The 24343-nt window shown below is 49.6% G+C and overlaps 1 protein-coding gene and 1 pseudogene across 1 annotated transcript in view; both read left to right on the top strand.

The window, feature by feature from the left end:
• Positions 1–24343, top strand: part of LOC144138092 (4-pyridoxate dehydrogenase-like) — a 236464-nt gene that overhangs the window by 134374 nt on the left and 77747 nt on the right. The window contains exon 8 of the mRNA XM_077670184.1: positions 3019–3170. Within this exon, the coding sequence (XP_077526310.1) occupies positions 3019–3170 (152 nt within the window). The remainder of the gene's footprint in view (positions 1–3018; positions 3171–24343) is intronic.
• On the top strand, positions 21071–22013 carry LOC144138939 (uncharacterized; annotated as a pseudogene).

Genomic DNA, 24343 nt, shown 5'->3' on the forward strand with positions numbered 1-24343 from the left:
CGTGGCAAAACGCGACATTTTGAATTGGCCGCCTCAAATAGCTAATACAAGAAGTTTTTTTCTTTGTTTCTCTCTTTCAGTGAAAGGTGCCAGTAGTTGTTTATATTTAGTGGTGTAAAAGTTTCTAATTTCTCTCAGTGCGCGGGAAAATGTCAGTGTGTTCGTGATCCGCCAAAAGGGGCAAAATTCTTCTCGGCAAAATGTTCGGATCCGTGCATGAAGATACTCCGCTGTCAGTACAACAACGTTTGCATTTATGTTGCTATTCTATACTATAGGCTACGTGCCACCAAAAGTTTAATTCATTTGGTGCCATGGGTCAAAGGGGACCTTTTTTTTTTTAATTCGGCCTTGTGAGAGGGGCAAAACGCGACAAAAAGGCATTGAATTGTCTTAGAAAGTGTCGTATCAAGTGAATCGCAATGTACCACAATGGCGGACTAGTGGCAAATACTTTCGAAAGTTCCGGCAACATCGGCAACCTTACTGCTGGGTTTTAAGAGTGTGTTGTTTGGCCATTTTCACGCGCTATTTTACATGACCTTGAGTTCGACGTGCCGTCGTGTGCCAGTGCAGATGAAGAGGATGTGGAGAAAGTTGTAGACAAGAATATCGACATAACCTCATCGACTGACGCCAAGAGGAATGAAAAAAAACTACTGCGAAAGGGGTTAGTTTTAATGACATTTCTCCGACGGCGAAATTAAAAAATAAACAAGCGCTTAAAAATACGAATTTTTTACAACGTTGACGCCATCCAATCATAAAACCAGGCCGACGAAGTTGGAAGCTACGAAACGCCCATGCAATTCCACTTCAAAACGGCAAAAAGAAGCGAAGAAGACGCATGACAACATACCCAGCCTCCATTTGCCGAATAAGCCAATGAAGTGCACGCGTTTAACAAAGGACAACAATAGCACATAGGAGGACTGGTGGTGTTTGACCTGCGAAGAGTTTTATAGTAGCGCAGCGCCTGGTTCTGTCCGGATTCAGTGCGTGGAGTGCAAAAACTGGGCTGATGAAAACTGCGTGGTGGCCCACGGAGTGAATTTCAAGTGCTTCTACTGCAAGAACTGAAGGGCGGAAATTTTTCTCCCACTCTCTCGTTTTACCCCACGCATCGTCTCATTCTGCCCCGCAGGTTGAGGCAAATGAGACATTTTGTGCATTTTAGGGGCGAAGCTCCTAAAGCCATGGGTCTGTCCGTCCCTTGTGTCTCGTGGTACGTGACCGCCGCATGCTTTCGGAGATGTCGCAAAGTGGGCCGCGTTGCACGCGAAGGAACAGCCTGCAACCGGCAGCGCAAACTCGGCACCGGGAGCGCGAGCTTGTCTGTGTTCGCCAATGGAGGCGCGAGCGCACGTGCACTGCGAGGGGGAGATCACGCAAGAGATCACGCCACGAACGCAGGCAGTCGTTCTCGGAGATCGATCGAGACGCAAGGACCTTTGCTCGTTTCCTCTCGTCTTGTTCGGGCACAAGTTCGCCCTAAATAAAAGTTCTTTCTTTACCGTTGTGCCCCATCCTACGTGACAAATTGTGGTGGAGGTGCGGGGTAGTCCTCGATGGCGCGGGGTCTTTCACCAGGTCTGGGCCTGGGAGCATTGAGTCCGAAAATAAAAGTTGATTTGTACAATGTACGCACACAGCCTTACGTCTTTCTTAATGATGTAATGGGCGAACTTTCACGGGAGAGTTACGGTTACCGATGATCTCCCCCTCTCGAGCTTCGCCCCACTTATCATCATTCATTACGTGGATATGGCGTGATTTTTTTTCTTTTTAAAATAAACGTTCGAACAATGGCAACATGGCCATATTTATGTTGCACATACCTTGCATCCAAAAGAAAGTTCCTGTATTGAAGTTTTGTGGTATCGAGTGAAATAAAAAAAAATAGTCACTGTTTTCACATTTTTGCCGCATTTTGCCCCGCCTTACCCTACTCAACGAGCGTAGCGATACTCTAGTTCCTTTTTTGCGCCGTAAACTGAAGTGCAAGTTCGGCCTTTTTTCTTCGCTCGCCACTGTTGCAGTTGTCGAGCGACTGCCGCCGAAACTTAGCCAGCTGATCAATGAACTTTTGTGAGTTTTAAACCACGCTCTCGTAGAATCTTTGAGTAAAAAGTAAACATTGCGTAATTGACGCTCATCATCTGCCTTCTTCAACATGGCCAGGAGTTTGAAATGATCTTTTCAGTACTCAACGTCGTCAAAGGTGTCGCCATGGAATGACCGTGCGCGTGGTGAGTGGAAGGCCAGCGGTGAGGTGGCTCCGCTGCACTGGCTGGTATGGCTAACCGTCATTGTCATGATACCTGGTGATGTAATATACCGTCTAAAGTCTGGGTGCCATCCGTGAAGGTGGCGACTTGACTTGAGCACTGGTGTTGTCTCCAGATGAATGCTCCCTACTTAAAGTTCCAAGTTGTCATGGAGCATGCACCATGACAATTTTGGTAATCCCATGCATGGAATTACCCAATAGCTCCACCACAAATGTTACGAATGAAAAGCAGAAAGAATAGTATTCAGAAGCCATGGGGTGTACAGAATACACTTGAAGTGGCGGTGAGACCCAAGCACTCAAAAGCTGCCTAGCCAGCACTTCGTCTTCAACGTATTGTCTACCCCCCTCAATCTGGTATTACCAGTAATCCCGGCAGGGTCAATGACCCTTCGTAAGAGTTTGGGCAGGACACTTGTGGCAATTGTTCCCTTTCATTGTATCGTCCCTTTATTATTTGTTTTCTGTACTGTAAAAACCACACCTATTTCTATACCGCCCCTGCGAATTGAAGGGTCTTACAGAAAAAAAGTAAATATATTTTTGAACTTTTTCTTGCAGCAGCTGCGATTCAACGATCAAATAATGGCACCCCTACATGGCTAGGGATGAATATTCCCTATTTCGTTTGCGTACTGTTGTGTCTTTTAGGTATAGTAGATGTATTACTGATGCTTTTTATGCTGATAGCTGCGTTTTATTAAGTTAACGTCATGTGGTATCCGCAGGTCTGCTTGCGTTGCCTGGGGCCTACGAAGCCTTTATTTTCTCCAGTCATGAAAACAAAACGTCTCCTGATACTCACCCTGATATTCAAATGGCACTTACTGCCGTGTTTCCTGACCATTCAATAAACAAATCGGGGTACATACCTCAAGACGTAAGTACACCAATGGGATCTGCCTTTTCTGCAAAATATATATGCAGAAACTTCCTAAGACCCCATTTCCTTTCTAAAAATTGTTTATAATTATCAGATCGAATAAACCCGAAGGTGAGCATTATAATGCCATAGAATGCAAACCATGCCTACGACAGCGCAGACACTTTGAAGGGCGCATAAGCTTCCCATTTAATGGTGGAACGCAATATCCGAAACGCATATGCACAATCATCACTCTTAGACGACGACGACCGCGAAGAGCGTCCCGCACTGGTAGACTTGGCGGTGAATGGTGACGTCAGAATAAGAACGCCCTCAGTGGTCTACGCCACGGAAAAAAAAGTTTCCGCTCGTCCAGGTTAATCGCAACCTCTAGGTGCTTAGCGTCCACAGCAAGGAGAACAGGACAGCGTGTTGTGATCCTCCCTTTCTTCCCATCATGCGCGCCGTTTGTATCCGTCTGAATCGCGAACGAATTATCCAGCACACAAGACTACTCAACCACCTTCTTAAAGCCTCACATGTTCCGATTTCGTAAAGAATTTACCATAAAAAATTCTTTGCCTGCGCAAAAAAAAAGCAGCAGATTTCAGAAAACCAGAATTCAGATCAAATATTATTTGTGTGATCATGAATAAAATTTAAATCGAGGTACTCATATTAGGGCACCCGCCCGGTGGGAGGCTTCGTTAGACCGCGGGATGCATTAGACCGTGCTCAGCCATCTGAGCCTCCACCAGTAGTCGTTGGTCCGAGAGGTCAAAGCTGGTCAGCAACTCCACCCACGGCTAAGGTAGGGTTTGTGGTTAGGGGTGAGGGTAGGGGATTTCTGGAACTCCTATACAATGTGGTACAATTAAGGTGCCTGGTTGGGGGCAGGATTTGCATGTGGTGGGGTATAGGGTGGGATACATGGCATGTAGAAGGGTGTTGTGCTGGTAGGAGGTAGTCTGTAGGCGCCGGAACGTTGTAGCTTGATCACGAGAGGCGAAATATACAAAAAATAAGCAAAGTATACAGAACGAAGACATATAGTCAGTGACTGTAGGGGGACCTTTTAGAAAATGTAAAACTAAGAGTATGTTTATTATACATAGCACAGAAACAGCACTTTAGTAAATTATAATTGCAGGCAAATAAAATGTTAATATACGCTTATAATTTCTTAGACTACAACTGACAATCATGAAAACCACACTGTCATAATAAAAACAAGTAATTACAGAAAGAAGCTCACAACGCCAAATTAAGAAATAGAGAAACGGGCTGGCTAGTTGACATGATATGTCCTTTTAGCTTCGATTTAATTTTATTCAGGGAACGGGACGTTTTAAGGTCAAGGGTAAACTATTGAAGAAAATCCTAGAAAAATGAATGGTCTGCTGCCATACTCCCTGCGAACTTTTGTAAGAGAAAATTATTGTTTAGCGCAAACCGCGCAACATTGCAGTTTGTAAGAATAAAAGTAAAGTGAGTAGATTGCTTGTAAATCTGCGCATATAAATACCAGGGTTATATTTAACATATCCTGTAACCGTTAATAGGTTACTTTCGTGAAGCGGTACCGAACCTGAATTTTTGCTTGGAACCGAATTGAAGCAGAACCGTATTTTTGCCGCCAGTTTGGTACAGAACCTGAACCAGAACGAATCAAAGGAACCCGTCGAACGGGTTCCGGGGCTTCAAAACTGTAATTTCTAGTTTCCGATTGTGGTGCCCTACTTGTGTCTGAAATATTTTTACCATTCGCCCGACAGCACCACAAAATATTTTGCATAGTCTGTAGTCCCACAATAACCCATTAGGTTATCTTCTTATTATTACCCTCAAGTTAATGTACAGTGGTCCGTATAACCATCAGTTTGCGTTAGATACTGCCTATCTTCTTCCCCAATTTTCTTTTGCATTTAGAACAAGCTAAGCAAGAATGTATATTCTGAGGCAGCATATCATGAATTTTTTTTTAATTACGAGTGTTTGCCGCACGGCATATGGAAGGCGTTTTAAAGATAGAGGTAGAGAAGAAAGTAGGAAGGAAAGAGAAAGAGAAGAAAATAGGGAGAGAGGGGCTGCCAAGAGCACAGAAGGTCACGAAACCGACAGGTGTTCAAATCTACAGGTATGCATGCAGTCCAGTGGCGTGCAGAAAGTCCATCAGCGACCTGCAGCATTTATCGTCCTGCACCCAACGGTTGTAGTCATCCGGTTTATCCCACCGGAGACCAACCTTTCTGAGCCAATGGTCTCGAGCTGTCCTCCTTCCCGCGCACGTCCACAAAAGATGCTTGGCGTCAACTTCAACCGCCGGAGACGGACACTTGGACACGTTCCTGGGTCGTCTTGTGAGTGCCCCGAAGTCCAAGTGACTGGAGGTGTGAGGGCCACCCCAGCCCGAAGCCTCCTGAGAGAAACTTCCTCCACCCGGGAAAGATTAAGGGGCAGGGAGCAGACACACGGGGGAATTAGGGCACATGTGTCCCTTCTCAGGAGAGATTTCCGGGCTAAAAGACAGGAGCGCGGATCACAAGGAAGGGGGCTAGGGGAGGATTCAGGGGGGAGAAGATGAGTGGGAAATATGGTCCGCTAATTGATTCAGTATATTCCGACCGTGCCCCTGTACCCAATGTACACGGATCGTTAGCTGTGATGTTCTGTGGAGGCTGTGAATATGCTGGCAGATCAGAGGTGTCTTCTTTACTTGCTGCAGATGCTTCACAGCACTGAGCGAGTCTGTATATATATGCACCTCCGTGATGTTATGGAGTGCACTTGCAGCATTGACTGCGTCATGACCAGCCTGGAGCTCCAGTAGCAGCGGGTCCGGAGTGTCGGTAGCGTAACAGCGCGAGCTTTTGATTTCCGGGTGCGTGGCACTGACGAAAGCAGTCCGTCCTCCGTCCGGCAGAAGAGCTGCGTCTGTGTACAGTACGCAGTGGCCTTCAGGGACTGTGGTATCGGAGGTTGGCGCTGGCTGGTCACGGCGACGAAGCTTCGTCGTCTTATTCTTTGTCATTGTCGTGTACCGCCATGGTGGAAGATCGCCTGAGGTCGAAGTGGCGGGGGACGCATGACAAAAATGTGAATGAAGCGCTGCGACCACTCGAATATACAAACGCTTGAGCTTCCTTCCTTCTTCGCGCTGGTTTATACGCTCCGTTATAGTATTGAGCTGGGCGTGTTCCTGTAAGATGGGTATCGGGGTAAGACCAGGAAGTGCCGTCATGTTGCGCATAGCTTCACGGTTTATAGTCTCAAGTTGCGCCCATTGTTGCTTGGTCAGTCTGTGAAATTGTGCCGGGTAGAGTAGGCGCGGCTGGAGAATAGCACGTACGAGTCTTCTAGCCACCTCCGTGCGGGCTCCTCCACTACGCGCTGCAATCCGGCGGATCAAGTGCAAGGTTGTCGAGGACTCCTTCCGTGCCTTCCGGAGCCAGTGAAGACCAGAACCCGACTGGTGGATCAGAAGTCCGAGCACCCGCAGCTCTTCTTTGGCTGGTATGGCAGCTGAATCAATTTTAAGTTGAAAGTTAGCCATAGAGGCAAACTTCCTTCCTGACTTATTAGCCACTTGTATGTAGCACGACTTCTCTGCTGAAATTTCTAAACCGGCTGATTCCGCAAAGGCATGAAAAACATCTAGGGCTTGCTGGAGATGACGGCACTGTAAACCGAGGTCGCGGTTTGTGGACCACAGTGTGACATGATCCGCGTAGATAATAAATCTCACGAAAGGGATGTCTTGCAACTTCCATGCCAAGGATGCAAATGCGATGTTGAAGAGCAGCGGTGCTAGCACGGAACCTTGCGGTACCCCACGATTCGATGTAAACAGGCCGACCGGCTTCCCATCCACTCGTATAGAAAACGTCCTTGTGCACAGGAAGGAGTGTACCACTTTGGATACATGATGTGGAATCCCTAAGGACTGCATGTTTCTGAGTATTGTCCTCTGGTCCACGTTGTCATAGGCCTTGGAAATGTCGGTAGCCACAGCAGTCCGCACAAGATGGCTGTGGGGTGAAACATGCAAGATATCATCAGCCAGAATAGAGAGTCCATCGTCTGTACCTAGGTGCGGTCTGAAGCCAATCTGAGCAGGATGGCATTTCCTTTTCTGCTCCAGCCACCAGGATAATCGAGTGGCCAGTATCCGCTCAAATATCTTGCATATTGTCGGTGTCAAAGAAATAGGTCTTAGTGCATTAATACCCGTGGGAGGTTTTCCCGGTTTGGGGATAGGCACTACCACGGAGTGTTTCCACTCAGGTGGAATGACACCTTTCGCCTACACATCATTCAACGAACGGAGTATTGCATCCAAGGCCGCGATGAGCTCGGCTATCGTAAACGGTTGGGTTATACCCGATTCATCCAGTACCACAGCCGTCGGAGAGGCGGCCGGAGGTTGTTGGTGGTTGGGAAAGAAACGCACGGCCGCTCTGTCCGCAAACTCCTCTGGGCTGATGTTGAGAGCCAGGCGAATGCTAGATGATGGATCAACCAAGCTGCCACTCCTCTCCATGGCTTGGAAGGTCCGCCATAAGGCCTTGTTTCCAGTGCCAGAGCCAGAGCCAAAGCCAGAGCACCAGTCATGCCAACGGCGACGTGACAACTGTTTCTCGTAGCGTCGCGCTTGTGCCGCGATACGGTTTGCCGTGACACGAGCTTTGAATTGCGTCGGGTGGCGGTTAGCAAAAATCTCTGCTCGGCGACGCTCTGCCCAAAGTTTAAGGAGGTGCATATCGGGCTTCGGTTGATCCTCGTTCAGGGCGGTATGTATAGTGCAGTTGGTGAGTACGGACTGCAGCGTGGAAATTAGGTTTTCGGAAGTTAGTGAAGAAGCTCGTTTATCAGAGCGGACTTTGTCCCAGTGAACAATTATGACCTGGCGACGAAGTTTATGTAACTTCTTCGTGTGTAAGCCAATCAAAATTGGAGAATGGTCGCTCACCCAAGCGTCTGGCTCCGGATTCCAGGAGGGATTACCTGGTCCAAGCCACCACGTAAGGTCCGGAGCATGAGACCGAGTTGAAGAGATGGTAGGTAGGGCTGGAATGTTCAGTAAGGTAAACTTCATGCTCGTGAAGGTGTCGTGAACCTGTACTCCCCTCTTGGAGTCTTGCTCGTAGCCCGACAAGGAGTGTGGGGCGTTGAAGTCTCCCGCTACGAGTATGGGAGTGCCTGGGTACATAGCCCTGAGGTGGTGGAGCCAACCGAGGTTAAGACGTGCTCTGCATGGCCTCTCATAAAAGGACACTAAAAGAAGTGGTGTTTTGGCTCGGCGCGTTAAAACTGCGATCACCTCTTGCTGTTGGTTGCACCATTTCTGAAGATCGATTGGTGTTTGAGGAACACTACTGACGATGTATATTGCCGCTTTTCCAGGTGCATTGCCAGTGCGATTATACGGGATGGAAGGACTATGGTAACCAATAAAGTGAGGGAGAGCGCACAACTTGTTTGATTACTGTAACAGGAGCGCGCACACATGAAGTTTACCTGAGTGAATTTTGGTTTTTAGTTCTCCTAATTTGTTCGAAAGGCCTCGGCAATTCTATTGCAGGATGACCGATTGATGGCTTGAAGGACATTTAGCCATGGTATAAGCTATCTTGTATAAGTTGTGTCAGATTGGATAGGGTTTCAAGTATAACTTCCAGATGGCTGTATCACTGGGGGTTGTCTTTTGAGCATTCACTCGCATCCGTAAAGGCATGCTTTGCGAACCTTGCAGTGCATGAGTTGCAGCCCGTTCTTTACGGAGACTAGCTACGCGTGCCTTCCTTTGCCGGAGTGTCTCAAGCTGCTTAGATAGTTGGGCTATTTGAGCATCCAGGTCTTCATCTACCAAGGCATATTCAGTGAACTCCAAGTTATCATTGGGCGTATGCTTAGGAGGTCTATGCTTTTTAGGATCTGGCTTCTTCAGAATCTGCGAATACGAAACACCGCCAGAACCTCATGTGTGGGGGACCTCAACTCACGTAGAATGGTCGCAGGGAAGTCATTCGGGTCAAGGTCGTACAGGACGCACCGCTGCATATTGGGTCCAGAGCCAAAGTAAGAGTGCACTGTCACGGTACCATCGCTGGAGATGGGGATGCTGGTAATACCACAGACCTTGTTAACATCATCCAGGCTGGCAAGGTGGACTGTTATTGTATTGGAAACCTTATGAATCACGAACCCCTGATAACCCTGGATGCCTAGACACCGGTCTATCACTTGTTGAACTAATTTAACGGGGATAGTGGTGACGTCAAACCTGGTGGTCGGTTTATTGTGAACCCGGAATGAGCGGTCGGGGGGTGGGGTTGGGTAAACAGCGGTGCGAGAACTGCTGCAAGGAGGAGCGGGTGCGTTGGAAGCATCTGGGGTGGCCCCCACCTTCTTAGTGGGCGGTGTATCCTGTGCGGGGACCGTTGCGTGCTTCGCGCAGGGTGCTGGCACTTCACTTCCAGGCACATAAGAATCATAGTCCATCTCCTGGGAATGTTCCGTTGAGGTGGCGGGCTGTTGAACCACTTGGTCTCCCATCACTGGTTCCTGTTGTTGGGTCAACTGGGTGTCGGAACAGCTTGGCTGGTTCAGTGACGCCGAAGCGTGCGTGCAGAGGGCGGCCGATGCAGGCACTTGCGTAGCTTCCATTACTGCCGTCACTGGTGAGCCATCCGGGATGACGGCATGCCCGGCCACACTAGGCCTAACCGCCAGGCCAGGTCTCCTTCGCCGACGCCGAAGGGGCGGAGGCGAATTTTTCGCGTCGCCAGTCGGTATACGTGACGGAAGCGTTCGCCTGGTGAGCTGATTGGTCCTGTACGGACGAAATTTCTGTTTAGAGCGAGAGAAAACTGCAGACGCCGAAGTAGCCACGTCTACGGTGGACCTTCTTTTTCATTGAATTGTTCTTCATGGTTAATATCTTAATGGTGTTAAATATTGTGTAGACGTTTCAGTGTGTTACTAATTTGAATGCATTCCTGCCCCCTTGTGAAGGCCTTCAGGGGCACCATCTGAAATACATATATATCTTCCACTCATTCTGGTTTGAATGGGTAGTTATATAAAAACAGCACTAAGACACAAACACTCCCAGTACTCTACGTCATCAGTACCTTTTCTTGTACAGTTCCGATGTGTTCCTTCTACTCTAAGAGAGCACGAGAATTGAAAAAAAAATGGAGCCTTCCCATTTCCACTTTAAAAGTAGACGCCACAGAATTTACATATCATTCGGAATCCTGTGCACATTAAAATTAAGGGGAGCATAAAAAAGTCGATTGATGCGGATTCTCAGATAGAATAGAGTGGATTAGTTAAATTAGCGGATGAGCTAATGCGAATTAGTGGGATTGGTGTGTTGATACATTTGTATTAGAGGAATTAGCGGGTCGGTTAAGGTGGATTAGAGGGTCGTACCAATCACGATACCTTTGGGCTGCTTCGTATTTGTAAAGTTTGCGGAGCTCTGCTTCTCGACCAATCAGAAAATTTAGTTGCACAGAAAATATCTGGAAAGTCGTTATGTGAAGACCCCCTGTATGCTATAAAATATCTTTATGCACGTTGGGCGCTGTTATGTTGTTTCTAGCATAAGGTTGACATCCCGAACTGAAGTTAGTAAGTTTTCCCTTAATACATAGTTTATATTCATTTAAGGTGTAAGGTCCACTTATGAGATTAGCGGCCGGGCGCCCGGGCTGCGCGTGAGAACCCGCCGCTCTGTCTAGCGACGTAGCACTGCCAACACTGCGCTGCAACCCCCGCCAATTCGTCGCGGCGCGCACGGGAGACGGATTGTCTGGCCCACAGCATACCACAAGGATAATCCCCCATTGAGAAAGCAGACAGCGCCGCCGGATTGCGGGAACGTCTGCTAGACGCGCGGAGGTGGAGGGATTACCGGCGTCGGGACGAGCGCGCGCCGTGCAAGAAACTATTGTGAAAGCGCCCCCGCCGGCGCAGTGCACTGCGCCAGCGTCTTTCGCGCTCATCCCTCGGGGTCGTACGCGCCTGCTAACCTGCAGGCGGTCCGTTGACCCAGAGATGGCGGCGACTCATTGAATATTCCGTGGCGTGCTGAGTGACAGCTGTCTACGTCAATTTGGGCGCTCCCATACGCGTGTACGAACGCTACAGGGGCGTTCCCGAGAGAGGGTGATCTCGAGGTTTTATAAGGCCGAACTTGGCCGTTGGAAATCGTTCTTGTCTGAGCGCCGAGCTGGGCAGTTCTCGGCGGGACAAGGAGTCTCGACCGTTAGAGCTAGGTTGGGATTTGTATGCCCCCTAGTCGAGGTTAAGATCGCGTCGGAGGTTAAGGGTCCAGCGCCGTACCGGGCAACTAGACGCATCTTGCGGTGAGACAGGGTCTCGGCCGTTGTTCTCGAGCGGTTTGTGTACGCTCCGAGGATAGGAGAGTTAGACGAAGTTGAGGAGCTCGATTGATTTGTGCGCACTCGGAGCTAGCGTCTAGCTGAAGGTTGAAGTTTTTCTTTTTATTTCTCATGTACCCAGTTTTCGTACTGTAAATAGCTGTATATAAACTCTTCGTTTCATTTAATCAACCCCAACGCCTCGAGTTCGTCAATTCGACCGCCGTCTCGAAGAACTTCAACACCATCGCCCAGCCAGCCTCCTGCCAAATCAACCGGAGCCCGGGCGATTGGGTTCCTGATCGAGACCGGACTTCGGGGAAACGATCTTTACTTAAGGTTTTCAAAACAAGTATACAGGGGGTTACGACGATAATTGAAACATTAAAAAAAAGTTTCGTGAGTGAACCGTTCCTCGGTTCTCGCTCAAGCTTCGCATGTAGGTCTCATTTTGTGGTGTATTTTGTTTGGAACCGAGAACAACGACGGTACTTACTTGTTTATTCTGAAAATAGATAAAAACGAGTTTAACCTATGGAAAATTGGCGTACGAGGAAAAAGGCGGTTTCGAAGTTCCAGGCTCTGTAAAGAGCATGGCACCCTGAGACACCTTGCGGGCGGCTGCGACAAATCTACCTTACACCTAAACTCCACCCCCTAACCTCCCCCTTTCCACGGATCTTTGTGAGAGATCCTTGGCCAGCTCCATCCTCGACGATCAGCTGCGCCTGATCGAAAGGGCTGACGACTCCGCCCGTGCTCAAGACATCCTTGAATGAGGGCGCCTCTCCTAAACTTTTCTTCGATTTAATCAAAGTTAATTCCTCTCTCTCTCTCTCTCTCTCTCTCTCTCTCTCTACGATCAACTTCTACCGCTGGTTGTTACTTCACTAAGCTTCTATTTCTCCTAAACCCAATCGCTACCACCTGTCGCTGAAGTGTCATTAGCAAGTTGTAATCGCCAGTGCTTCCCTAATTCAGTCAGTCAGTCAGCGGTTCCTTCCTTCTAGCCGGTCTGTTAGCGGGTGGAAGGTGGGGAGAATGATATCCCTTTAAACGCCACCTGCCCCCCTTAACAGTGGTGGCTGACGCCGACGAGGGACGCCTTTCGATTTCTAGCACTGCTAATGATCTCGTGTTAAAGATAAAATGGCGTTGAAACTACGGTACGTGAAAAGCGTAGCAGACCAACCAATTTATTCTCAATGCGAAATGTTTGCCTCATCGTGCGAAAATACGGGTGCATGCGTGCGCGCGTGTGTGCGTGGACATTTGATGGTACCGAAAAAATGGCGTGCGCGCAGGCCCTCTGCTGCACCTGCCGGCCTGCCTTCCGGCCATCAAGAAGATTCCGGCGAATATGCGGGAATTGGAGACGAGCGGCGGCCCGTCACGAGCCGGCCAGTGCGTGTGTGTGTCTGTGTGTGTGTGGGGGGGGGGGGGGGGGGGGGGGGGGGGAAGCTGCTCCACGGCAACACTCGAGGGTGCAATAAAACGATGGTGGACGGATGGGTCGTCTGCTTAGTGGACGGACGGGGCAATCGACATCCTGCAGGGAGGCTGTCCATTGCCAGAGGATTCTGGCGAGGATGCCACAACGAGGGAGAGAAGGAGGGGGAGTCTGGGCCACTGGGGCGCTGCCGACTAGCCATGAGGCTACATGCTTGCCTTCCAGAAGACTAGGGCAAAGAGGCATTACATGGAAACGTGGTGTGGCCCGTCACCGGCCGGCGAGGGGCGTGAATCACAAGGCAGCACACCGGCGGCTACGTAGAGCCATGTTTTTAGAGCGCAGCTCTTCAGCGCCTGCTCTTGTGGTATCGCGTACTTGCTCATTGCCGGCTTCGTTGTACCCGAAAAAACAAAGACGCCACTGAAGATATAACGAACAGAAAAAGGGAGGATGAAGGTATGGCGAAAGAATGAGGGGGCGGGGCATGCTCATCGGCGGCGGCGACGCGCTAGGAGAATTAGTATGCAGGGAGCTAGCGTTTAGCGCGCGCTATTTCATGCGTGCGCCCGAGTACGCAGGAACAGCGGGCGCAGAAGGAGGGTTTCTAGTAGGCAAAAACAGGGTTTGCGCTTTGCGGCGGTGCGTAGCGGTGGTGCGGGCCGAGCGCGGCGGGCGCTGGTGTCGCGATACTTGTTTTCATGAGATGGCCTGCCCCCTCTGGCCGCTGCCGGCCGGAATGGTTCTGTGCGGGCGCACCTCTCCTTCACCGACGATCTCACGTTGCTGACAGACAGGTACACGCAGTTGCACAGAATACTATACTTCACTGTATCGCTGTACCAAGCCGTACCGAACAGAACCGGGGGGGGGGGGGTACCGCCGTTTACCTCGGGTCACATTCGTATGGGCTGGTTGGCTTGCGAAATTGTAGTTATTTGTTCATATCGTAGACGGCGCTAGCGACGATTTTGAGCAGCATCACGCTATTAGCGGAGCGTTGCTGGCGCTGTACTAAAAGCGAGGTTGTAGAAAACGTTTGCGGAGCACACGCTAAATGCTGGCTCAACTGTCTAACGACAGATGATAGCGCGCGCCGTCGTGCGTTTGCTGATTACACGGTAACCACCTGAGACGCAGCACCTATGCGCCGTCGCCGAGAGGCTTGCAGTTCCCACTGCACTGGAATTTCGCATTAGCGAGTATCGTAATCGTCAACCTTTTGTTTTTCTTTCCTCAAGAAACCAACAGTAGGACATGAAGCTGCGGGTTTATTAGCCAAGAATAAAAATAGATCATAAAAATTAATTCAACCAAATTAATAATAATCAACTTGCGGCCATAAAGAATAATGCTTTCACATTCACGCACATACGCAGCCTTAAGTGTCCCAACGAACCCTTTATTTCGTTTCAATCAGTGCTTTAATCGTTGAGCTACCATAGAAAATATTTTGCAATGGATTGTACAGTTGAAGTACTCTTCAACACTTTCTATAAATGATTTCACTCGTTACGTAACTTCTGGAAGCAGGAAGGAAGCTATAGCTATTGCCAGCACGGAGCGGCACTGCGTGATTTGCTCGTCGCAGTGGATATGTTTTTGCTTATGCTTTGAATTTGACTTTCTTTTTAAAGTGACTATCAAATGCGTTCTTTGCTGCAACTAAAGGAAAACCGGCCAACAGCCGCTACAGCGCCGTAATTACGCAACTAAAGCGGTCAAAGAACGCCAAGACCGGGAAGAAGAAAAAATACTTTTAGCAAGTTCCTAAGATATCTGGTGGGCATAGAGCAGTAATTTTAACAGCGAAACTGTTTAGCAACTCGTAATTTTTCTTGGCCGCCGTTAAAAATACCAAAAAAGTGCCGAGCGCGCGCACGTGAGCGCGGGCCTCGCGCCGACCGCCCTGCAGTAAAAAAGAAACAAAAAGAATGGCCAACGCTCGTGTACGTGGGCCTCGCGACGACTGCCCAGAGTTCCCTGTGCACGTTCGTCAAGTCAAGCGTACCCACTTAGGGAGATTGGCCAAGATTGCGGCGACCGCCCGGCAGTTAACAACACCAAGAAGAGACCGAGTGCTCGTGTGTGCGTGCCCCGCGGAGACTGCGAAGCGTCCCCGGCGCACGTTTTTCAAGCCAAGCACACCTACATAGGCAGATCGACCAAGATTGGCGGAAAAACACCACAGAGTTTGGCATAATCGTAGAAACACTTCCTAGGAACGACAAAGACTCCTGTGTTCGGCGTGATCGTGGCAGCACTTGTTAGAAAAGAAAAAGGCACGTTATAGCGTACGCCCTTCCAAAGTGATGTTCAATGATTATCACTTTCTGAAAAAATGAAAGAAGCTTAGGCGTATAACAACTACGATGGAGTAAATGACATTGCGGCACGGAAGAAGAAGCAAATCGGCTGAATTCGGGGACTTAAATCTTAGTGATGGGCGGAAAGGTTGCCTACAGCTTCACTACCTTCAAGTCTATACTCGTTAGTGTGAGTTTACTTCATTTTTTGGCTGAGATACTTCGCGACCCCCTAATGTAAGGACTGGATGGGTTGATTGACTTCGTTTTGCAAGCAATCAAGATTTAAAGAAAACTTGACAAAAGTGTGGCAGGGTCCCTTTCAGTTGGCCAACACGAAGCCTTTCCACGAAGAAACCTGCATTATGACTCTGTTTTTATACCGAGGTGACAGAGAAACGAAAACCGAGCACACCAAAAATAGCAGAGTAAGCGCATGCTTTATTTTCGAACCGGTTCGAAGCGGGATAGAATGGCGCACCGGAACCGAACCCTGAACCGAACCCGAAAAAATACTGGTTTGACACCCTGATTTATTACACGAGTTTCTGAATAACGTCCATAGCCCGTGGTACAATTCAAGTATTGTTTCTTGATGGTGACAAAAATTTGCGATAGGCACTATAGAAGATTAACAACAATTTATTACAACACATATTAAACATTTTTATTTAACGGTCCCAAACTTAGTCCTTATGCCGGAAAATTAAGAGATGGCGCCAGGTTGGTTGACGCTCATCGATATGTGTTTCATTACAATGCCCTTCATCACTTTGTGGCCGTGCTCTCGACGCCTTGCCCAGGAATGAGGCATACTGCGGTTGTGTGAAAGAACTCTTTACTCACTTTATGGCTAAAAACAACCACACAACCAGGCAACACACCACCAGTCCCTCAGGAGTGTAAAGTCCGAGCCCATCACCGCGCGCCCCCTTCCGCACACAGCCCCTCACCGCTCCGAACTCCCCGCACGCCATCTTTCGGGAGACAAGGTCCCCAAGTCCAACGGCCGGTGGGCATTCTGCGTTCAAGGAGGGTAACGAAAAAGAGCTCGCGGCGAGGGGCGCCGAAGCGCTCCCCACATCTCTCCCCCGTCAAATACGGGGCACGGGTATGTCAGTGAAAACTACCCTCCGGGATATCGAACCCATGGTTGGCGTCTGGGGCTGCCCTGTGCGACAGCGGGTGGGCCGAGAACCACAAAGGTACAAAGGTGCGGCGGTATGCCGCTCGGTCGCTGTCGCCACCAGTAGCATGGGCTCGGTGGCCCGGCTCAGGATTCCTCGCAACAGCCAGGTTCCTCTAAACAGCGCCGCAATCCCGGATTTCCGCTGCTCCGCGCTGCAACCGGAGACACGATGCGATGAGCCCGGGGCGAACCCGCGCCTCAGTCGTTCGCTGAAGTTCTAAGTTTAAGGGTGAGCTACCGGCTCGGTGCCCACCGACTCCTTCACGCCAGGGTCAACGTCCCCCAAGGAGCTCAGCAGGCCTCCGCCGTTGCATTGAAGGTGAACCAACGCCCCGCATCTCCGAAGGGCAACACGACCCAAGGACTGTGGTCACAGCTTCCGGGTCACACCAGACAGGCCCGCTTCTCGCCAGGCCCGGGCTGGAATCGCAACGCTCAGGCGCGAAAGCAGGCCTCACGCCACCAGGCCGGTGGTGCGATGAATCTTGACTCGATGATTTCGCCGCGCTGCAGGTTGATCCAAGGTGGAACCACGTTAGACCCGTGGGGGGTAGGTACTACCACATCCTCAGGTCGTAGCGATGTGTACGAACCCTATCGCCGGCCGTTCTATCGTTAGAAGCGGGACTCCGCATTTCCAGTTCCGCTATCACCTGTTCGTCATCGCCTGTGCGAACGTGATACGCTTTGAGATCGCTAATGCACAGGAACCACCAGCTCATTGCTTCCCAAAGGCTGCATCTCATATGTGAGCAGAGTTTTCTGCACCGCAATTCGTTATGTCCATTCCCATTTGTGCGCGAGCACTGCGTGAAACAGCACGCAGCGTTGCTATGTGAGGGCGTTCTCTTTAGCATTAGGTCACCGATGTGACGTTGCGTTGCCCTTCCAAAAGGCGTTCCGGGAGCCTAGCCGCACACTGCGAGAGTGAAGGGGCGTTACCCCCGTCGAGTACAGCAGGGCATTTTCGAGTGGGAAAGCAATCTCCTCGCCAAAGTTTAGGTAACTTGATGTCAGACCTGTTTACCTATCTGCGGTAGTCCTAGTCGCAAAAGCCAGCTCAGGCGAACGCGCGTCCAATTCCTTATGCTCCTAGGTTGCCGCAACCAGCATTCACTTCAGGTTCAGTTCACCCTCTCTGTGACGTTGCTCTGGTAATGATAGGGACTCCTTTTCTTGTGTCGAATGTGAAACGCTCGACAACAGTCCGAAACGTTTTTGCTTGTGAAATATGAAGCATTGTCAGTGATCAAGTCGAAGGGGAAGGCGAAGCGACTGAATGTCTCCAACGCCTTCTATACGATCCGCTCCGACGCCAGCTTTTTCAGGAGAGACATCTCCACCCACATATAAAAGAGGTGCATTTTAAACAGGATGAACTGGTGTCCTCGCGCGGATTTTTGGAGGGGTCACATTACGTCACACGCTACAATCTGTCACGGGTAGCTGCTTTGCATCGGCTGCATGAAACCAACAGATTTTACAGCGCGCGGCTTCGTGACCTGACAAAGGGCTATCACGATAATAGCTTAGTACGCGTTTCCTCATGCCTGGCCAGGTCGCGACACGGAAGAACTTATCCTAAGTTATACAGCAGCTGCCATGTCCTATGAAAGTACCGCATGAACCGTTTCCGCAACTTCCTTGGGACCCCGAATCGGAAGGGGTATGAAACCGCAACTGGCAAAACCTGTCAGCTATATATATATATATATATATATATATATATATATATATATATATATATATATATATATATATATATATATGCAAGGGTACATACTGGCAAGAGCAAGGAGAGCAGTAAGCCGTGAGCGGATGCCACGTTGTGAATTCAAGTGACGCCGCATGGGTAATCGTTGTTAGTGCCGTTTACAGCTTCGCAGTACAACCACCTTCACAGCGTGGATTGGAGCCAACTTTTTAACCAATCGCCAAGAATTAAATGCCAATACAAAAGCGAAGTTCAGTGGACAACACAGCGCGCTTACCGGGAACACGTTTCGTTATTTCGTAACGAAAAATCAAGAGTAACATTTTAACACATCTGTAACAGGGTAACTTCATTTGCCATTTTTGTGGCTTTATGACGCACTGCTGTTTAACTATTTTCATAAGCGACCTTACGAAAGATTGCAAACACATCTCGCGGGTCTAGGCACCTGCTGGATTTTAAAAGGAATGCAAATATGCAGCTGTAACTAAAAATTTCGGCTCATTGTGTGGTAAAGCAGCTTGGTTTACACACTGTAGCCATAATAGTCACTTTTGCAAAAATCTAGCTAAGCACGAGATGTTGGTTGTAGTGCGCGAGTTAGCAACTTAATTCGCAATTTTGCTTGAACTGAAAGCCTTGATTGATTGTAGGGTTTAAAGCGCTGACGCAACGCAGGCGATGAGGCGCTCCGTAGTAGAGGGCTCCGGATTAGTTTCGACCACCTTGGGATCTTTAACGTGCGCCGAAATCTCGCACACATGGGCGTTTTTGCTTTTCGCCTCCATCAGAAAAGCGGCCACCGCGGCCGGGAATCGAACCCACGACCTCGTGCTCAGGAAATGAAAGCCTTAAATAAATGACCTGACACCGTTATTCACCAAACCTGCCTTGAAAGTAACAAAACTTTTATTGAACTAATGCTGAGCCTAAAAAACCGGTTTGACTGCTTTCATTTGTAGCTCTGCGCTGGTAAAAATTCAGAAATTATAGGTTGCCTTTCGAACGTGCAAAACAATATCGTAAACTCCTAGGAAAAATGTCGGGACAGCGAAGTGGCATTACCGTTTCAGGGCAGCCGACAAATGGAATAATGCGTCGTGCTACCAATGAAAGCGATTGAAACTGCTGTCGTGAACTGCCTTCCAGAGATCAAGGCTTCCTGATTTGTCCCTGTTTTTATTCAATGTTGAAAGTCATGCTCGCGAATGATCGAGCGTGCTGCGAACCGCGGCGTACAGGTTCATTGTCATTTTTGCGGCCGTTCGGAGATTCTCTATAGGTCGCCGCTTTTTCGGCGTAGCAGTGAAAGCTTATTGCCACTTGCATGCAATACGGTGAACATTGAGGAACCTAACTACAGAATAACACTCTTGTCTGCGCCTTTCATGCTGACATACAGCGCAAAAAAAAGGCTCGAAGCGGGCCCACAGTGTGCATTCTCCGGCTACCGCTGAGCGGAGCATCCAAACTACGGGCGCGACGCTGTTGCCTCCTGTAAATCGATTTCGCGGCGAATACACCAAGCCGCATGCACCAAAGTCGCCAGTGCAGTTTCAATCGCGATGCCAGGCAGCCAATGTAGGGCATTTTGTAAAGTTAGAAATTATCTTTGCAAATTAAAAAATACTAACCTTTTTATACGCCGGCAGTGGATGTCAGCAATTTTCGCACGTATTTATGGTAGCTAATAACACTCCAAACCACCACTATATACCTTAAAAAATAAACGGGCAAGGCATGTTAAACTTTCCCCGCATTTCCCCGAAGGGAAGAATGTGAAAGTGCGAATGCAGGAGTTGAATTTTCGCGGTTCGGTAATGTTCGCGAAAGAGAGATCACACACACACACACAACTACAAAGAAAGAAAGATGCATTTATTCACAGACACCTATTTGTGTTGTCGTTGTACTTGATTGCTAGAGCGGATCTCAGCTTTGAAATTTCGTGTCAGTACTCCTTTAAGGGGGTGCATTAGCCCTTCTCACGCCCGATTCTTGGCCAATCGCCCTAAGTGGGTATGTGCTAAAGAAATTAGGAACTCTTCTTGGCCAATCGCCCTAAGTGGGTATGTGGTGCGGACGGACGGACGGCGGTGGACGCGTGATTCAGATTACTTGGCCAATCGCCCTAAGTGGGTATGTGCTAAAGAAATTAGGAACTCTTCTTGGCCAATCGCCCTAAGTGGGTATGTGGTGCGGACGGACGGACGGCGGTGGACGCGTGATTCAGGGTCGCTTAAGAAGTGCATTCGCACTTAAAATAACGCCCCACCTAATCTAATTCCCTTTTAGTTGGCTTTTGTTACGCAACACTGAAGGAAACACTTAGTGATCAGTTTTTGTTTTACTGCTTGCAGAAATATTATCGTTAAGGTTTTGCAATTCTTCCTTGGATATTTTGCGCTAGCACCGTTATTCTTCTTGCACGCATGGTAGAAATCAGTTTTTGAAACTTTGTACAGATTTTTGGCCATTTGTAGTTTTATTATAGTTGTGCTGGAATGTTTCCTGTGCCGCTGAAAGTGCGCTCCTGCATGACGCGCCGATCCACTGTGCCTGGAACCACCGTGCATGGAACCACGTGTCTCTGACGTCACAGTTGCTACTTTAAACCGCTGCAAAATAAACGGCGGGGATTTTCTTGCTTGCCTATCGCCTGGACTGCCGTCGCCTCCTTTCTTTCGCCGATCACGGACTCATAACGGCGGGCGCCGCTACGACATGGTGTCAGAAGTTATGTGATCCGCCCACCTTTAACGCCATCGGGGAAACAAAGAGCCATAGAGACGTCTGTACAAGAAGTGACTGCAATGGCCACCGCCACCCCCACCGCCACCCCGCACCACCGCCATCCCCGCCGGGCCTTCAGCAGCCACCACCGATGGACTTGGACACTACCTCGGAGTGGCCGGCATGGATACAGCACTTCGACGACTATCGATATGCGTCGGGCCTGAATGAGCGCTCGGAGGAGGCGCGAGTACGCACTCTGCTCTACAACATGGGGCGGCAAGCAAGGGACATCTTCGCTACCTTCAATCTCTCTGTAGAAGATTCGAAGAAGTTGGAGCTGGTCAAAAAGAAGTTCGACAAGTACTTCATCAAGGAGAACAACGTCGTCTACGACTACGAAAGCGCTTGCTTTCACAAGCGGCACCAGATGCCAGGCGAGTCTATCGACCAGTTCATGACGGCTTTACACGTCTTGGCAGAAAAATGCGACTCCGGCGAATTCAAGCAGCGCCTCATCAGAGATAGGTTCGTCGTGGGCCTGCGGGACGAACAACTTTCAGAGTCGCTCCAAATGGATCCGAAGCTGTCTCTCGCGACAGCTCTGGTGAAGGCCCGCCTGAAAGAGACAGTTCAGCAGCAACAAGCAGAGCTTCGCAACTTCAACGAGGTTCGCGACAACACTCCGTACAAGCCATGTGGCGACGTCAACGGCGACGCAGTAGCCCGCTGCAGGAAACCGCACCGGAGCGAGGAACCCCGACGCACTCCAGCTCGTTCCGAGGGACAGTGCATCTTCTGCGGCGGCTACTCGCACCCAATGACAGAAGGCCCAGCCAGGACGCATAAGTGCTTCAACTGCGGTGTAAACGGACATTTTGACAAGGTGTCTCAAAGGGACTTCTCCAGGCTACCAACGAAAGGTACAAGTGTCGTCTGTACAAAAGGACACTGGGGAAATTTTTCTAGGTGAGGTCGAAGCGCCTGGCGCCAAGGCGCGTTACGTTACGTTCAGGTATTGGTTAACGCAGTGCCTGTTTTCGCGAAGGTTGACACAGGGGCAGAGGTGTCCGTAATTCCAGCATCGTTTCCTGGACTTCCGGCGAGGTTAGAAAAGGCTGACGAGATGTTGACAGGCGCTAGTGGTGACCGACTAAATGTTCTTGGCAAGTTTCAGGCAGGCATATTTTAGAAGGGACAAACTTCTCGCCAAACATGTTATGTCGTCAGTTCTTTGCGTCATGTGCTGCTGGGTTTGCCAGCTCTCGGTGCATTAGGAGTCATTACGTTCGCTGACTCTGTCGCTCAGAAAACCTCTGACTACGAGGTTTTGTGCCCTCAGCTTTTTGACAACTTAGGAACTATGTTGGGGAATACACAATCAGGCTCAAACCGGACGTAGTCCCATTTGCAATATGCGCACCACGCAGGATTCCTATACCGCTTCAGGAACCGGTGAAACGGGAGCTTGATAAGATGGAACAAATGGGCGTAATTCGGCCAGTCGAAGAGCCAACCGAATGGTGTGCCGGAATTGTTCCCGTTCAAAAGCCCTCGGGACGCGTAAGGATCTGTGTCGACCTTACGCAGTTGAACAAGTTTGTCTTAAGAGAAAGGTATACGTTGCCCACTGTAGACCAAGCACTAGGCTCGCTTGCCGGTGCAAAATGGTTTTCCAAACTAGACGCAAACTCCGGCTTCCACCAGGTAAGACTTAGCAAGGCCTCAGAACTACTGACCACGTTCATTACGCCGTTTGGGCGGTACTGTTTCACTCGGTTGCCGTTTGGAATTACTTCAGCCCCAGAGTATTTTCAGAGGAGAATGTCGGAAATCCTGGCAGGCCTTCCTGGCGTCGTTAATCTGATGGACGGTATCCTCATATTTGGCGACAGCAAAGAGCAACATGACTCTAGGCTATCGAAGGTCTTAGCTAGGTTGACCCAGTCTAACGTTACGCTAAACAAGGCAAAGTGTGTATTTGGGGCACGAAGCATGAGCTTTTTCGGGCACTTTCCAAATGAGGAAGGCGTACAGCCGGATCCGGCCAAACTCAGAGGCATTAAAGAGCTCAAGCCTCCCGCGGATATTTCACAGTTACGCAGTGTTCTGGGCATGGCCAATCACCTCGGCCGTTTTTTGCCGAACTTAGCGCAAACCACTGCCCCGCTACGGGCGCTTTTACAGAAAGAGACTGATTGGGTTTGGGGTCCAGCTCAGAACACGGCTTTCAATAGCTTGAAAGCTCTTATCTGCTCGGCAAAGTGTATGGCCATGTACGATCCGCGACTTCCACGATTCTTTCGGAAGACGCCTCCTCGTTTGGTCTAGGTGCCGTCCTTTTTCAAATACAACGTAATGGCGAGCGCCGCCCGATAGCGTCCGCTTCAAGGTCATTGACCAAAACCGAGAAGCGCTATGCGCAAGCCGAAAAGGAGGCACTAGCGTTAACATGGGCTGCCGAAAGATTCGACGAATACATACGAGGTATCGATGTGACGTTCGAAACAGACCACAAACCTCTCGTTTCGTTGCTCGGTAAAATGCCTATCGATTTGTTGACGCCAAGGGTGCAGCACTTCAGAATGCGGCAGATGCGATATCAGTTCCAAATTGTCTACGTTCCAGGCAAAAGCTTGATAACGGCGGACACTCTTTCACGAGCGCCGATGGAATCAGATAAACTCGCCGGTGAACTGACAGTAGAGAGTTTTAGCTGACCGTTTTTGTCGCTCCGCTATGCTCCCGACGTGCCGCTCAGCGCAACCGGAGCGTCAGCAGCCGAATGGCTTTTAGCTAAGCGATAACCGTATCTCCCTCGACGGGGAATGATTCGCGTGACTGGTTGTTTCACGCGCGCGTGAGAACCGAAACTTCATCCTAAAGGAAACAAGAATTTGTATTTGGTCGCCCAAACAAGGCAAAATACCATGTTTCTTGGCCTCATTTAACCTTTTTTTGTATAATGTAGTCGCTGACATGGTATAATTTTTCTAAATAACAATAAACAAGCCGATAAATTATGAAATAGCCAAGCCACGGCTGTCTTTCTCGGCGCTGCATAGAAGCAGCACCGCGCTTCGGTCGACGTTTTTCGCTTCCGTTATAAAGATCTTTGAGGTGTGTGGCACCATTGCCTGTTCGGAAGCGCTTTCGCGGCTTCGTCGGTCGTGTTTCAACTGAAGAAACAAAGTTCGCCGTAGCGCGCTCGCATCGCGGGGACAGCCATGTTGCTATTCCGCACGGTAGCGTAAGCTGCCGCGACGGTCCACTAAGAGGCCCCGGTTTGCGGAGCGGGGCCCCGCTCCGGTATCGTCGGTAGCGCGCTAGCGTGCAAAGCATGCGCAATGGCGCTCCCGCTTGCTATCGGAGCGGAGCGGACCGTCAGAAACGGTCAGCTAAAACT

Source organism: Haemaphysalis longicornis, unplaced genomic scaffold (genome assembly GCF_048455015.1).
Source record: "Haemaphysalis longicornis isolate Haplotype H1 unplaced genomic scaffold, Haemaphysalis longicornis Haplotype H1 scaffold_5, whole genome shotgun sequence".
NCBI classification, from domain to species: domain Eukaryota; kingdom Metazoa; phylum Arthropoda; class Arachnida; order Ixodida; family Ixodidae; genus Haemaphysalis; species Haemaphysalis longicornis.